General features: G+C 46.3%; 1 protein-coding gene across 3 annotated transcripts in view; it reads left to right on the top strand.

Moving 5' to 3' along the window:
- Nucleotides 1-16,592, top strand: part of LOC137628892 (FAST kinase domain-containing protein 4) — a 98,947-nt gene that overhangs the window by 41,461 nt on the left and 40,894 nt on the right. For all 3 annotated transcript variants that reach the window (XM_068360153.1, XM_068360151.1, XM_068360152.1), the window contains exon 4: nt 33-115. In XM_068360153.1, coding sequence (XP_068216254.1) covers nt 33-115 — 83 coding nt within the window. The remainder of the gene's footprint in view (nt 1-32; nt 116-16,592) is intronic.

Here is a 16,592-nt window from a genome sequence, read left to right as displayed (position 1 = left end):
TCAGTGATATAAGTTTTTTGTTCTGCTTTCAGGCCATCCAGGTTCTCACAGAATGGGTTGAAGTGAAGAAGGTAGATTTCAAAAATGACATCGAGAAACATGAGAACTTTGGAAGGTATGTAGAAAGTTAACAGTGCTGAGATTTTCTGGTACAGTATTTGAAAATAAAATTAAAATTTGAATTTTGAATTTGCATAGAAAATTGTACGGGGGAAGATGGAAGCAGCTTGTTAGTGAGTTGCGGTAAATTATTGTATTTTAAAGTACTCTACTGTAGTTTAAAACCGTATGTGGCAGGTGAGTTATTCTACATTGCAAGGGAGATTAATCCATTTTTCCAACTAAGACTGATCCACGTTGCTGTCCTGTCATTCTTAACTTGTACTTCTTATTGGAACTGCAAGGTTTTCTTCCAGTTACACATGGTAATTGTATATCCTCTGAGGCCTCTGCTCACCAGATTTTTGGACAGTAACTTTTTTTTCTGTGTAGAAGAATGCCAGGTTCATTTGGAGTATAAACATATATTATTTCCAGGAACCTTGCCTTCGAATATTAAAATTCTTTTGATTCCGAGATACCTTTTTTTCTTGAGATGAAGGGAGAAAGGGAAGAAAGCTTTATTTGTGTAAAAAAATTCACATCTGTATCATCTGGGATATACAAACAGATGAGAGGAAACTCTTACTTTGATAATCTTCAATTTTTCAATATTAAACTTAGCCGGTGATCATATAAGCTGTCAGCTCTGCTGCCCGACAGAAAAACCTAAGGACAAAATACGCCAGCGATCGCTATACAGGTGGGGGTGTACATCAACAGCGCCATCTGTCGAGCAGGTACTCAAGTACTCCATGTAAACACAGAACCAATTTTCTCTCTGTCGTGCCACCGGCAAGACCTACTAAATACGCTGTTGCTTACTGGATTGATTTTCACAGATTTTGGTGAAGTACTCATTTCTAGTTATTAGCTTTCGCTTTGCAGAGGTTATCTTCAATACTTCCTTGCATTCTTTGATTGAATTTTGGATTATTTGTTGACGACTTGGATAGATTTTGAATTCCCCTTTGACTAATTCAAGATGGCTGACCCTTCTCAAGTCCCTAAATACAGGAAGTGTAGTGCTAGGGACTGTTCAAGGCGTCTTCCGAAGGCCTCTATCGATCCGCACACCATTTGTTCCAATTGTCGGGGTAAAACCTGTCAATTGGAAGATCGATGTGAGGAATGCGTTGGGCTTTCGGAATTCGATTTTCTCGAATTCCTGAAATATTCACGTAGGCTAGAGGAGATAGAGTCAGGAGGAGTTCATCTCGCTCAGTTGATTTTTCCTCTCCCCATGCCCCACAACCTATTCCTTCCCCTGTAGTGGTTGCTCCTGATCCCCCTTCTAGCACTCAACAACCTTCGATGGCAGATATGATGCGCGCCATCCAGGCTCTGGGTGAGAGAGTCGAGTCATTGGCGAGTGACCGTAACCAACTCATGGCAGACGTCAGGGAGTTGAAGGGTAAGAGTGCAGTGGGTAGTGACCTAGTGAGTGGAAGTGTTGTGAAAAGTGTTAGTGTTGCGCTTGAGGGTGCGTCTGTTCGTGCCTGTCGTCCTCCCAGTCCGGGACCTCTTGCAAGCTCCCAAGCCCAGGGGAGAAGCAATGTCGTACGACCAAAGGGTTCGACAGGCTTTAATCAGCGGACAGACGTTCCCTCCGTGGTTTCGGACGTATCTTGCCAAGATCGCCCCACCCACAAGAAGACGAGAGAGCCCATTTATTCCTCGTCTGCGGAAGATGTTTCTCGAAAGAAACAATGGACCAAGGTCTCACGACCTCTCAAACGCAAGGTCCCTTCCGCGCAAGTCCAACGGCCCAGTTGTAGCCACTGGGTCAGTTCGGACTCGCTGCAGTCTTCAGATGACTGCACACCTCCTAAGAGAGGCAAAGCGGTACCGCAACAGGCAGTAACACCGTCTGTTGCCGCACCTGCTACTGTAGACCCTAAGTGGGCTTTGCTGCAGACCATGCAGTATCAATTAACGTCTCTGATGCAGGACTTTCGTGCGGAGAAGGTTGACGCTGCACCCGTTAGCCTACAACCAACCACGGTTGTGCGTCCAGTTGACGCTGAGGCTACCTTCTCCCGCACTCCAGCTGTGAGAGTCCCGCCACCCATGCGCACTGTACCCTGCTAGCCGCATGTTGACGTTCGCCGACGCACGGAACCCTCCGTTGACGTTCGCGAGTTACAACAACAACAACCTAAGTTGTTTTGTTTTGACGCGGTGCGTCAACCTCCGCAACCCACTGTGGTTACCCCTACTCGCCCACAGCAGACTAGACAGTCGGGAGTAGACGCTTTGCGCCCCCGCGCAGCTATGGTTGTTGCCTGGTCACAGACTGACCAACAGTTCCATGACGTTGCGTCCAGTGCAGTCACGCATGCACCCGTGCTGCCGGACTCAGCTGACCAGCCAATGCCTACTCCTTTGCCGCTTCCTCTTCAGCATTCAGACGATGGACTCTCTGATGATGACGACGCTGCACACCTTGACGACCCGCACACGGACATCGACGAACCCAAGACCACGCCTCCCTCCTTGGACTTTAGAAAAGTACTTGCACTGTTCAAGGATTTGTATCCCGATCAGTTTGTTTCTGCGGCCCCACGCTCACCTCCATCTGAGTTCGCTTTAGGCACGCAGTCATCCGCGCCTGCCTTTACGAAGCTCGTCCTCGCCCGCTCGTCCAAGAGAGCTTTAAGGGTGTTGGGAGATTGGATGCAGTCCAAAAAGCACCTGGGGAAGACAGCATTCTTGTTTCCCCCTGCGAAACTCGCTTCCAGATCGAGCGTCTGGTATGCCACGGGAGAAGTTCTCGGCTTGGGAGTTCCTGCCTCTGCCCAGGGCGACTTCTCAAGTCTAGTAGACTCTCCCCGCAGGCTGGCCATGAGACGCTCCAAGATTTGTTGGACTCCTTCAGATTTAGATCATCTGATGAAAGGAGTGTTCAGAGCGTTCGAAGTGTTTAACTTTTTGGATTGGTGTTTGGGAGCGTTGAGCAGGAAGACCTCCCCTTCTGACAAGGAAACTTCCATGCTCATAATGTCCTGCATGGACAAGGCCATACGGGACGGTTCCAGTGAGCTTGCGGCTTCGTTCGTTTCCGGGGTCCTCAAGAAACGAGAAAACCTTTGCTCCTTCTTGTCAGCTGGAGTAACACAATGTCAGAGGTCGGAGCTTATGTTTGCTCCTCTCTCGAAGTGCCTTTTCCCAGAGGAGTTGATCAAGGAGATTGCTGCCTCCTTGATTCAAAAAGACACGCATGACCTTGTTGCGTCATCTGCACGCAAAGCCACCCCTTTGCCTTCCGTGTCTAGACCCAGGATGGATACTCCAGCGTCAAGATTTATTTCGCCCTTTCGTGGCAGAGCCTCCAGCAGAGGAAGTGCTCGTGCCGAAGGGAAACGTGGGAGCAAGAAGAAAGGTACCAAGTCCTTTAGAGGCAGAGTCTGACTGCCACCTTCTTCAGACAGCAGTGGGAGCCAGACTCAAGAACTACTGGCAGTCCTGGGAGAACAGGGGCGCAGATGCACAATCTGTGAAGTTGCTCAGAGAGGGGTACAAGATCCCATTCTTGCGCAAGCCCCCTCTAGCAACAACTCCCATCGACCTCTCTCCCAGGTACAGAGAGGAGGACAAGCGACTAGCTTTGAAGCAAGAGGTGTCTCTCTTACTAGAAAAGGGAGCGGTAGTCAAAGTCCGGGACCATCAATCCCCGGGCTTCTACAACCGTCTCTTCTTAGTAGTAAAGAAGACAGGAGGGTGGAGACCGGTGCTAGACGTCAGTGCTCTGAATGTCTTTGTCACCAAGCAGACGTTCGCCATGGAGACGACAAAGTCTGTTCTAGCAGCGGTCAGGAAGGAAGACTGGATGGTCTCTTTAGACCTCAAGGACGCTTACTTTCACGTCCCCATCCACCCAGATTCCCAACCTTTTCTAAGGTTCGTTTACGGGAAGGTTGTCTACCAATTTCAAGCCCTGTGCTTTGGCCTAAGCACGGCGCCTCTTGTCTTTACGAAACTGATGAGGAATATTGCCAAATTCCTGCATTTAGCAGACATCAGAGCCTCCCTCTATTTGGACGACTGGCTTTTAAGAGCTTCGTCCAGTCGCCGCTGTTTGGAGAATCTAAAGTGGACTCTAGATCTGACCAAGGAATTGGGTCTCCTGGTCAATATGGAAAAGTCCCAACTGGTCCCATCCCAAACTATAGTGTACCTAGGGATGGAGATTCACAGTCAAGCTTTTCGGGCTTTTCCGTCGGCCCCCAGAATAAGTCAAGCCCAAGGATGCATCCAGAACATGCTAATGAAGGACCGATGTTCAGTCAGACAGTGGATGAGTCTGATAGGGACGCTTTCATCACTGGACCAGTTCATTGCGTTAGGGAGACTGCACCTCCGTCCCCTTCAATTTCACCTGGCTGTTCACTGGAGAAAGGACAAGACGCTAGAAGCGGTCTCGATCCCTATTTCCGAGAAGATGAAGTCATCACTGACCTGGTGGAAGGACAACATCAACCTCAGAGAGGGTCTGCCACTGACTGTTCAGACCCCCAACCACGTTCTCTTCTCGGACGCATCGGACACGGGCTGGGGTGCGACATTAGACGGTCGGGAATGCTCGGGCACCTGGAACTCGGAGCAAAGAGCGTTACATATCAACTGCAAGGAGCTACTGGCAGTTCATCTGGCCTTGAAAAGCTTCAAGTCCCTCCTTCTAGGCAAGGTGGTGGAGGTGAACTCCGACAACACCACGGCCTTGGCGTACATCTCCAAGCAAGGAGGGACCCATTCTCTGAAGTTGTACGAGATCGCAAGGGACCTCCTCACCTGGTCAAGAGATCTAAACCTGTCTCTAGTAACGAGGTTCATTCAAGGCAACATGAATGTCATGGCGGACCGCCTCAGTCGGAAGGGTCAAATCATCCCAACAGAATGGACCCTTCACAAGAATGTATGCAAGAGACTTTGGGCCACATGGGGCCAACCTACCATAGATCTCTTTGCAACCTCAATGACCAAGAGACTCCCAAATTATTGCTCGCCAATCCCGGACCCAGCAGCAGTTCATATAGATGCCTTTCTACTGGATTGGTCCCATCTAGACCTTTATGCATTCCCCCCGTTCAAGATTGTCAACAAGGTACTGCAGAAGTTCGCCTCTCACGAAGGGACAAGGTTGACGTTGGTTGCTCCCCTCTGGCCCGCGAGAGAATGGTTCACCGAGGTACTGCAATGGCTAGTGGACGTTCCCAGAACTCTTCCACTAAGAGTGGACCTTCTACGTCAGCCACACGTAAAGAAGGTACACCCAAGCCTCCACGCTCTTCGTCTGACTGCCTTCAGACTATCGAAAGACTCGAGAGCTAGAGGCTTTTCGAAGGAGGCAGCCAGGGCGATTGCTAGAGCAAGGAGGACATCCACTCTTAGAGTCTACCAGTCGAAGTGGGAAGTCTTCCGAAGCTGGTGCAAGTCGGTATCAGTATCCTCAACCAGTACCTCTGTAACTCAAATAGCTGACTTCCTTTTATATCTGAGGAAGGAAAGATCTCTTTCAGCTCCCACGATCAAGGGTTACAGAAGCATGTTGGCAGCAGTCTTCCGTCACAGAGGCTTAGATCTTTCCAACAACAAAGATCTACAGGACCTCCTTAAGTCTTTTGAGACCTCGAAGGAGCGTCGTTTGGCCACACCAGGTTGGAATTTAGACGTGGTACTAAGATTCCTTATGTCAGAAAGGTTCGAGCCGCTACAATCAGCCTCCTTTAAAGATCTCACTTTAAAGACTCTTTTCCTCGTCTGCTTAGCTACAGCTAAAAGAGTCAGTGAGATACACGCCTACAGCAGGAACATCGGATTTTCATCTGAGACGGCTACATGTTCTTTGCAGCTTGGTTTTCAAGCCAAAAACGAACTACCTTCTCGTCCTTGGCCGAAATCGTTCGATATTCCAAGCCTTTCTAATTTGGTTGGAAATGAACTAGAAAGAGCCTTGTGCCCTGTTAGAGCTCTTAAGTTCTATTTAAAACGAACTAAACCTTTACGAGGACAGTCAGAAGCTTTATGGTGTGCTATTAAGAAACCTTCTTTACCTATGTCGAAGAATGCAGTTTCCTATTATATTAGACTGTTGATACGAGAAGCTCATTCCCATCTGAATGAGGAAGACCATGCTTTGCTGAAGGTAAGGACACATGAAGTTAGAGCTGTCGCAACTTCAGTGGCCTTCAAACAAAACAGATCTCTGCAGAGTATAATGGACGCAACCTATTGGAGAAGCAAGTCAGTGTTCGCGTCTTTTTATCTTAAAGATGTCCAGTCTCTTTACGAGAACTGCTACACCCTGGGACCATTCGTAGCAGCAAGTGCAGTAGTGGGTGAGGGCTCAACCACTACATTCCCCTAATTCCATAACCTTTTTAATCTTTCTCTTGAAATGTTTTTTATTGTTGTTTTTGGGTTGTCCGGAAGGCTAAGAAGCCTTTCGCATCCTGGTTGATTTGGCGGGTGGTCAAATTCTTTTCTTGAGAAGCGCCTAGATTAGAGGTTTTGATGAGGTCCTTTAGTATGGGTTGCAACCCTTGATACTTCAGCTCCTAGGAGTCGCACAGCATCCTATGAGGATCGCGAGGCTCAGTAAGGAAGACGTACTTAAAAAGGCAGAGTAATTGTTCAAGTCGACTTCCTTACCAGGTACTTATTTATTTTATGTTTGTTATTTTGAATAACTGCTAAAATGAAATACAAAATACTTAGCTCTTAATAATGTAAACATGTAATGCTGGTCTCTACCCACCCCCCTGGGTGTGAATCAGCTTATATGATCACCGGCTAAGTTTAATATTGAAAAATGTTATTTTTATTAATAAAATAAATTTTTGAATATACTTACCCGGTGATCATATATTAAAGGACCCTCCCTTCCTCCCCAATAGAGACCCAGTGGACCGAGGAGAAAATTGGTTCTGTGTTTACATGGAGTACTTGAGTACCTGCTCGACAGATGGCGCTGTTGATGTACACCCCCACCTGTATAGCGATCGCTGGCGTATTTTGTCCTTAGGTTTTTCTGTCGGGCAGCAGAGCTGACAGCTTATATGATCACCGGGTAAGTATATTCAAAAATTTATTTTATTAATAAAAATAACATTTTATCAATATTGATAAACTATTATTATTATTATTGCTTGCTAAGCTACAACCCTAGTTGGAAAAGCAGGATGCTATAAGCCCAGGGGCTCCAACAGGGAAAATAGCCCTGTGAGGAAAGGAAACAAGGGAAAATCATTTTTCTTTAAGAAGAGTAACAACATTAAAATAAATATCTTATATAAACTATAAAAACTTTAATAAAAAAGAGGGAAAGAAACAAGACAGAACAGCGAGCCCGAGTGTACCCTCAAGCAAGAGAACTCTAACCCAAGACAGTGGAAGACCATGGTACAGAGGCTATGGTAATACCCAAGACTAGAGAACAATGGATTGATTTTGGAGTGTCCTTCTCCTAGAAGAGCTGGTGACCATAGCTAAAGAGTCTCTTCTACCCTTAACAAGAGGAAAGAGGCCAATTAACAATTACAGTGCAGTAACCCCTTGGGTGAAGAAGAATTATTTGGTAATCTCAGTGTTGTCAGGTGTATGAGGACAGAGAAGAATGTGTAAAGAAAAGGCCAGACTATTCACTGTGTGTGTGTGTGTGTGTGTGTGTGTAGGAGTAAAACATCTAGAAAACTGTTTAGTGTTAAGCCTCATGGTGGAGAAGGCCTAACTATTACGATTAACTGCATGCCTACTATTACGAATAAGATGGAACTGTCCTGGAAGATCTAAATGTAAAGGATAATCAGAATTAGGACATCTTATGCAACATGCATAACAAAGTAATTGAATAACAGTGCCAGAGATTGATATCTAGATCTGGAATAAGAAATTTAATAGACTGTAAGTTCGTGTCCAAAAAATTAAGATGAGAATCAGACAGGAGAACAATACTCGAAACAGGGTAGAATGAAAGATTTAAAACACTTCTTCACAATAGATTGATCACCAAAAATCTTCTAAGACTTTCTCAGAAGCCAATTTTTTTCGCAATTCAAGAAGACACACAGACCTAATGTATTTCTCAATAGTAAATTTGCTGTCGAGAATCACACCTAACATTTTAAGGGTCATACAGAGTTAAAGAAATATCATCAATGCTGAGATCTTGATGTTGAGGAGACAGTGTCCTTGACCTACTTACAATATACTGTTAGTTTTGTTAGGATTCAACTTCATACCCCATAATTTGCACCATGCGCTGATTTTAGCTAAATCTTTATTTAGGGATTCAACAACCCCAGAGCTACATTCAGGGGATGGAATTCATGCAAAGAGTGTAGCATCATCTGCATATGCAATAAGCTTTGTTTTTAAATATTTAACTTAGCCGGTGAATATATAATAGCTGCTGCTCCGGCGGCTCGACAGAAAACACACAAAAACTCGCGAGCGATCGCTATGAAGGTTGCGGGTGTGCCCACCAGCGCCAACTATCGGCCAGATACCGCATATGCATGTAAACAAGCCTCAATTCTTCTCTGTCGGTCTGATCGACAAGACGTACCATAACTCGCTGTTAACCTGGAGTTTTTCTACAGACTTGGTGAAGTACTTCATTTTGGTTTGAGCTTTCGCAGTGCAGGTGTTTTATCTTCAACTTAAACTCTTGAACTCTTTTTTGGACAGATTTAATTGTTGATGACTTTGGATTGTTTTTTGGACTTTCTTTGACTTTTTCAAAATGGCTGACCCTTCTCCAATTCCTAGATTTCGTAAGTGTAATGCTAGGGATTGCAATAAGCGTCTTCCAAAGGCCTCTCTCGACCCACATACTGTGTGTTCTAATTGTCGGGGTAAAACCTGTCAATTAGGAGATCGGTGTGAGGAGTGCGTGGGCCTTTCGGAATTCGATTGGCTTGAATATGACAAGTATTCTCGTAAGCTAGAGAGAGATAGGGTGAGGAGAAGTTCCTCTAGATCGTTAGAATTTTCCTCCTCCCATGCCCCTGAACCTAATCCTTCCCCTGTAGTAGTTGTGCCTGAACCCTCTACTAGCACTCAGGAACCATCAATGCGGGATATGTTACGTGCCATTCATGCTTTGGGCGAAAGAGTTGAGTCGTTAGCTACAGACCGTAATCAACTCATGGCTGACGTTAAAGAGTTAAAGTGTCAGAGTGCCACAGTGGAAAATCGTGGGAAAGTGATTAGTGCGCAAAGTGTTATCAGTGTTGCGACCGAGGGTTCGTCTGTTCGTGCCTGTCGTTCGCCTAGTCCGAGACCTCTTGCAAGCTCCCAAGCCCCAGGGAGAAGTAATGTCGTACGACTTATGGGTTCGAGAGGCTTTAATCAGCGAACAGACGTTCCCTCTATGGTTTCAGGCGTGTCTCATCAAGACCGCCCCTACCATAAGACGAGCGAGACGATTTTCTCCTCGTCATCCGAAGGCTTTTCGCATAAGAAACCGTGGAGCAAGGTTTCGAGGCCCTTAAAGCGAAAGTCAGTCCCTTCAGGACAGGTCCAGCGTCCTGGTTGTAGCCATTGGGACAGCTCTGACCCTATGCAGTCATCGGAAGACTGCTCGCCGCCTAAGCAGAAACGTAACACAGGCTCCGAGAGTCTTGGTGTAGGCAAGGTTTTGCAGTCGCAGACGTTACCCTCGTCTCTTACCGCACCCATTCCCGTTGATCCTAAATGGGTTGTACTGCAAGACATGCAGATTAAGCTCGCCTCTCTTATGGAGGACTATTCTGCTGAAAAGGTTCACGATGATCCTCGCCGCTTAGCTGATCGAGATCCTGGCCGTCAGCCGCCCAAACGAGCCTTTGCTCGTCCTGTTGACGTTGGCGTTACTAAGTCACGTCAGTCACGTTTTGTAGAGCCTCACTCGATGCAGTCCCGTGTTGACTTTCAGCCGCATGTGGACGTTCAGCCGCTTCCTAATGCTCTTGTTGACGTTCAGGATGTTCGCCAACCAGCGAAGTTGACTTGTTTTGACGCTGAGCGTCAAGCACCGCAGTCAAGAGTTGTTTTGACTGCTCAGTCTAGGCAGTCAAGGCAGTCTCGAGTTGACGTCGAGCGTCCTCCCGCTCCTGTTGTTGTTGACAGTCAGGCTGTTAAGCAGTTACATGACGTAGCGTCCTGGACTGCTACCGATGCACCAGTGCGTGTGGACTCTACTTGTCAAGCATTGCCACCAAGGCAGGTCTCCCCTTTGCTTGTTACTCAGCAGTTGTCAGACGAAGATCCTTCAGATGAGGACGTTGCTGATCCTCATCATGATGATCATCCCTCAGATGTAGACGAACCTAAGACGGTTCCTCCTTCGATGGACTTTAAGAAGATCATGTTGATTTTCAAGGATCTTTTTCCCAATCACTTTGTTGCCGTTGCTCCTCGTTCGCCACCGTCTGAGTTTGCTCTAGGCTTACCTGCTACCAAGCCAGCCTTTACTAAGCTAGTGCTTTCTCGCTCTTCCAAGAGGGCTTTACGACTTTTAGGCGACTGGTTGGATACCAGGAGGAGTTTGGGGAAGACGGCCTTTGCCTTCCCTCCTTCTAAGCTTGCTTCTAGATCGAGCGTCTGGTATGACACGGGAGAAGTTCTCGGCTTGGGAGTCCCTGCCTCTGCCCAGGGTGACTTCTCAAGCCTCGTAGACTCTCCCCGTCGCCTGGCCATGAGACGCTCGAAGATTAGTTGGTCCTCCTCGGACCTTGACCATCTGCTTAAAGGCGTATACAGGGCCTTTGAAGTATTCAACTTTCTTGACTGGTCATTAGGAGCTTTAAGTAGGAAAATCTTGTCTGCCGACCAAGATGTTTCCTTACTTATCATGTCATGTATGGATAAAGCCATCCGCGATGGCTCCAATGAGCTCGCCTCCACCTTTACGTCGGGAGTCTTAAAGAAGCGAGATACCCTTTGCTCTTTTCTTTCGGCAGGAGTTACTCCCTGTCAGAGATCAGAACTGCTCTTTGCTCCCTTATCAGCGTCCTTGTTTCCGCAACAACTGGTTAAGGATATAGCTTCTTCGCTTGTGCAGAAGGACACCCATGACTTGATGGCGTCCTCTGCTCGCAAAGGGACTCCTTCTACATCCTTTGCGGTAAGACCCAGGATCGAGACTCCGGCATCCAGATTTATCCCGCCCTTTCGTGGCAGAGCTCCTAGCAGGGGAAGCGCTCGTGCCGAGGGAAAGAGAGGTAAGAAGAGAGGAGCCAAGTCCTCACGTGGCAGAGTCTGACTGCCCACAGCCTCAGACAGCGGTAGGAGCCAGATTGAAGAGCTTCTGGCAGGCCTGGGAGAAGAGGGGTGCAGACCAAGAGTCTGTTCGGTTGCTCAGAGAGGGGTACAAAATTCCGTTTGTACGCAAACCTCCTCTAGTGACAACTCCCATAGACCTCTCTCCCAGGTACCGAGAGGAGTCAAAGAGACAAGCCCTAAACCAAGAAGTGTCTCTGTTGCTAGAGAAGGGAGCGGTGGTGAAAGTCTCGGACCTTCAATCACTGGGGTTTTACAACCGTCTCTTCCTAGTCCCAAAGAATACAGGAGGTTGGAGACCGGTGCTAGACGTCAGTGCGCTCAACGTTTTTGTTACGAAAACAAAGTTCACTATGGAGACCACGAAGTCCGTCTTAGCAGCGGTCAGAGAGGGAGACTGGATGGTCTCTCTCGACCTACGAGATGCGTACTTCCACATTCCTATACACCCGGATTCCCAACCGTTTCTGAGGTTTGTTTTCAGGAATGTGGTATACCAGTTTCGGGCCCTGTGCTTTGGCCTCAGTCCTGCTCCTCTCGTGTTTACGAGGCTCATGAGGAATGTGGCAAAATTCCTCCATTTATCGGGAATCCGAGCCTCCCTGTACTTGGACGACTGGCTTCTCAGGGCATCGTCCAGTCATCGCTGTCTGCAGGATCTTCATTGGACGTTGGGTCTGACCAAGGAATTGGGACTTTTGGTCAACCTAGAAAAGTCCCAACTGATCCCATCCCAGACTATTCTATATTTAGGGATGGAGATTCGCAGTCCAGTTTTTCGGGCTTTTCCGTCTGCCACCCGAATAGAACAAGCCCTGCTCAAAGTCCAACTAATGCTGAAGAGAGAACGGTGTTCAGTCAGGAATTGGATGAGTCTCGTAGGGACTCTATCATCCCTGGAGCAGTTTGTCTCGCTAGGAAGACTACACCTTCGGCCTCTCCAGTTCCATCTAGCCTTTCACTGGAACAAGGACAAGACGTTAGAGACGGTATCAATCCCGGTCTCCGAACCAGTAAAGGCATGCCTGAATTGGTGGAACAGCAATATCAGTCTGAGAGAGGGACTATCCCTAGCAGTCAAGAACCCAAACCACGTGTTGTTCTCAGACGCGTCGGATTTGGGTTGGGGTGCGACCCTGGACGGTCGGGAATGCTCAGGTCTGTGGACCTCAAGTCAGAAGAGCATGCACATCAACGGCAAGGAGCTATTGGCAGTCCACTTGGCCTTGATGAAATTCGAAAGCCTCCTTCGAAACAAAGTGGTAGAGGTCAACTCAGACAATACCACAGCTTTGGCGTACATCTCCAAGCAAGGAGGCACACACTCCCTCACGCTGTACGAGATCGCAAGGGACCTGCTCATTTGGTCAAGAAATCGAGGCATCTCCCTGTTAACGAGATTTATCCAGGGGGACTTGAACGTCTTGGCAGACTGTCTCAGTCGGAGGGGTCAGGTGATTCCCACGGAATGGACCCTCCACAAGGACGTGTGCAAGAGTCTTTGGGCGACTTGGGGTCAACCCACCATAGACCTCGTTGCCACCTCGATGACCAAGAGGCTACCAATCTATTGCTCACCAGTCCCAGATCCAGAAGCAATACACATAGACGCATTTCTACTGGATTGGTCTCATCTGGACTTATATGCATTCCCACCATTCAAGATTGTCAACAAGGTACTGCAGAAGTTCGCCTCTCACGAAGGGACAAGGTTGACGTTGGTTGCTCCCCTCTGGCCCGCGAGAGAGTGGTTCACCGAGGTACTTCAATGGCTGGTAGACATTCCAAGAAGTCTTCCTCTAAGGGTAGATCTATTACGTCAGCCCCATGTAAAGAATGTTCATCAAAGCCTCCCCGCTCTTCGTCTGACTGCCTTCAGACTATCGAGAGACTCTCAAGAGCTCGAGGCTTTTCGAAGGAGGCAGCCAGTGCGATTGCAAGAGCGAGGAGAGCTTCTACCATCAGAGTATACCAGTCGAAGTGGGAAGTCTTTCGAGACTGGTGCAAGTCAGCATCTGTGTCCTCGTCCAGTACCTCTGTAGCCCAAATCGCAGATTTTCTTTTACATCTGAGAAATGTTCGCTCCCTCTCAGCTCCCACGATTAAGGGCTACAGGAGCATGTTGGCTTCGGTCTTTCGTCATAGAGGCTTAGATCTTTCCAACAATAAAGATCTCCAAGATCTCCTTAAGTCTTTCGAGACCTCTAAGGAACGTCGTTTAGCGACTCCTGGATGGAACTTAGACGTGGTCCTAAGGTTCCTCATGTCAGACAGGTTTGAGCCATTACATTCAGCCTCCCTGAAGGATCTCACCCTCAAGACGCTTTTCCTAGTGTGCTTGGCTTCGGCTAAAAGGGTCAGTGAACTTCATGCCTTCAGTAAGAACATCGGCTTTTCTACAGAAAAAGCCACATGTTCACTTCAACTTGGTTTCCTGGCCAAAAATGAACTGCCTTCTCGTCCTTGGCCTAAATCTTTTGATATACCTTGCTTATCAGAGATCGTAGGCACCGAACTTGAAAGAGTGCTGTGTCCAGTTAGAGCTCTTAAGTTCTACTTAGCCCGTACTAAGTCCTTACGAGGTGGATCTGAGGCATTATGGTGCTCAGTTAAGAAACCATCATTGCCTATGTCAAAGAATGCTTTGTCATATTTTATCAGACTTTTAATACGAGAGGCTCATTCTCACTTGAATGAGAAAGACCGATGCTTGCTTAAGGTTAAGACGCACGAAGTAAGAGCTATAGCAACTTCCATGGCCTTTAAGCAAAATAGATCTCTGCAAAGTATTATGGACGCGACCTTTTGGAGAAGCAAGTCGGTATTCGCGTCATTTTACTTAAAAGATGTCCAGACTCTTTACGAGGACTGCTACACACTGGGTCCATTCGTTGCAGCGAGTGCAGTAGTGGGTGAGGGTTCTACCACTACATTACCCTAATTCCAATATCCTTTTAATCTGTCTCTTGAAATGTTTTTAATCTTGTTTTTGGGTTGTACGGAAGGCTAAGAAGCCTTTCGCATCCTGGTTGATTTGGCGGGTGGTCAAAGTCATTTCTTGAGAGCGCCCAGATTAGGGGTTTGATGAGGTCCTGTTGTATGGGTTGCAGCCCTTGATACTTCAGCTCCTGGGAGTCTTTCAGCATCCTAAGAGGATCGCTGGGCTTCGTGAGGAAGACAGACTAACAAGGCAGAGTAATCGTCTAAGTCAACTTCCTTACCAGGTACCTATATATTTGGGTTTTGTTATGTTATAACTGTCAAAAACTCTAAGCATATACGCTGTAAACTTAATTAACTCTGGTCTCTACCCACCACCATGGGTGTGAATCAGCTATTATATATTCACCGGCTAAGTTAAATATTTAAAAATGATATTTTAATTATAAAATAAATTTTTGAATATACTTACCCGGTGAATATATAAATTAAAGGCCCCCCCTTCCTCCCTGATAGAGACCCAGCGGGATGAGAAGAATTGAGGCTTGTTTACATGCATATGCGGTATCTGGCCGATAGTTGGCGCTGGTGGGCACACCCGCAACCTTCATAGCGATCGCTCGCGAGTTTTTGTGTGTTTTCTGTCGAGCCGCCGGAGCAGCAGCTATTATATATTCACCGGGTAAGTATATTCAAAAATTTATTTTATAATTAAAATATCATTTTTTAGGCCAAATTACATATCATGTGTTTATTGTCTGAAAAGTTATGGGCCAAGAACACTACCCTGAGGAACACATGGAATGAAAATGAATACATCTAATCAGGGTAATGAGATTTGCAAGAAGACAACAACATCAAATAAGCATGCAGATTTCAGATGAAGCTGTGGAGGAAGTCACTCATTTAAAGTACTTGGGAAGTATTATAACACAAGAAGGAAACTGCGCTAAAGAGATTAAGAGCATGATAGCCCAAGGTAAGGTAGCTTTTGAGAGAGAAAAATTAACTTTAACAGGAAAACTGAAAATGGAACTAAAGAAAAGATTTGTGAAATTTTCCAAATGAAGTGTAGCGTTGTATGGTTCGGAAACATGGACTATAAAAGCAATAGACAAGAAACATGTAGAAGCATTTGAAATGTGGATATGGAAGAGGAGAATGAAAATAAGTTGGAGAGACCATGAATCTAATGAAGATTTACCAAGAATAGTGGGAGAAGAGAGAATCATAATTACAACAATAAAGAGAAGTCATAAAAACTGGATAGGACACATTTTAAGAGGAGATGGGTTACTGAATGACATTACAGAAGGTAAATTTGAAGGACAAAGACCCAGAGGACAGAAAGGGAAGTCAATGCTAGATGACCTAAAGGGATGGAGAAGGTACCAAGAGCTAAAAGAGGTGGCCATGAATAGAAAATTTTGGAGGCGGCTATTCCGTGAAAGGAGCTGGGCACCAGCCACCCGTTGAGTTACTACCGCTAGAGAGATATTGGGTCCTTTTGACTGGCCAGACAGTACAACATTGGATCCCTCTCTTTGGTTACGGCTCATTTTGCCTTTGCTTACATATACACTTAATAGTCTGGCCTATTCTCACAATATTCTTCCCTGTCCTCATGCACCTAACAACACCGTGATTACCAAACAATTATTCTTCACTCAAGAGGTTAACTACTGCAATATAATTGTTAAGTGGCAACTTTCCTCTCGGTAAGGGTAGAAGAGAGACTTTAGCTATGGTAAGCACCTGTTCTAGGAGAAGGACACCCAAAATCAAACCATTGTTCTCTAGTCTAGGGTGGTGCCATAGCCTCTGTACCATGGTGTAACGATCTTAAAATTGTCACAGGTTCTTTTGATATGTAAACTAAAATTGTACGACAACAGCCAAATAAAACATGGGGAATGAATATAAAAAGAAACTCACAAAAATACACAACACGTTTATTCACAAACTTATAAAGAAAATCAATGTTACTTCTTCGGTTACTTTAACTGACAAATCAAATCAATCAAAACATTGATAGAAAAGGGGAACAGTCAGTAAGGTAGAAATACTTAAGGAATAGTTTTCTACAGCTACTTAGACGATACTGTTAAGAAGGCTTCAGGCTTGAGAACGTTGCAGAAGGGTGGCTGAAGTTCAGATGAAACTGGCGCGATGACTTTGGATTCAAAGACGTCACAGAAAGGGTGGCATCAAGATGAGACATCAGAAGTCTTCTCCAAGAATTTGTTGATAGTGTTGAACTAAGGCCAGGCTGCAGGCAGTGTTGGCTAGTT

The sequence above is a fragment of the Palaemon carinicauda genome, chromosome 36, assembly GCF_036898095.1.
Source record: "Palaemon carinicauda isolate YSFRI2023 chromosome 36, ASM3689809v2, whole genome shotgun sequence".
In the NCBI taxonomy this organism is placed as follows: domain Eukaryota; kingdom Metazoa; phylum Arthropoda; class Malacostraca; order Decapoda; family Palaemonidae; genus Palaemon; species Palaemon carinicauda.
The sequence above is the reverse complement of the archived record's forward strand: the minus strand, read 5'-3'. Positions and strand labels throughout refer to the sequence as shown.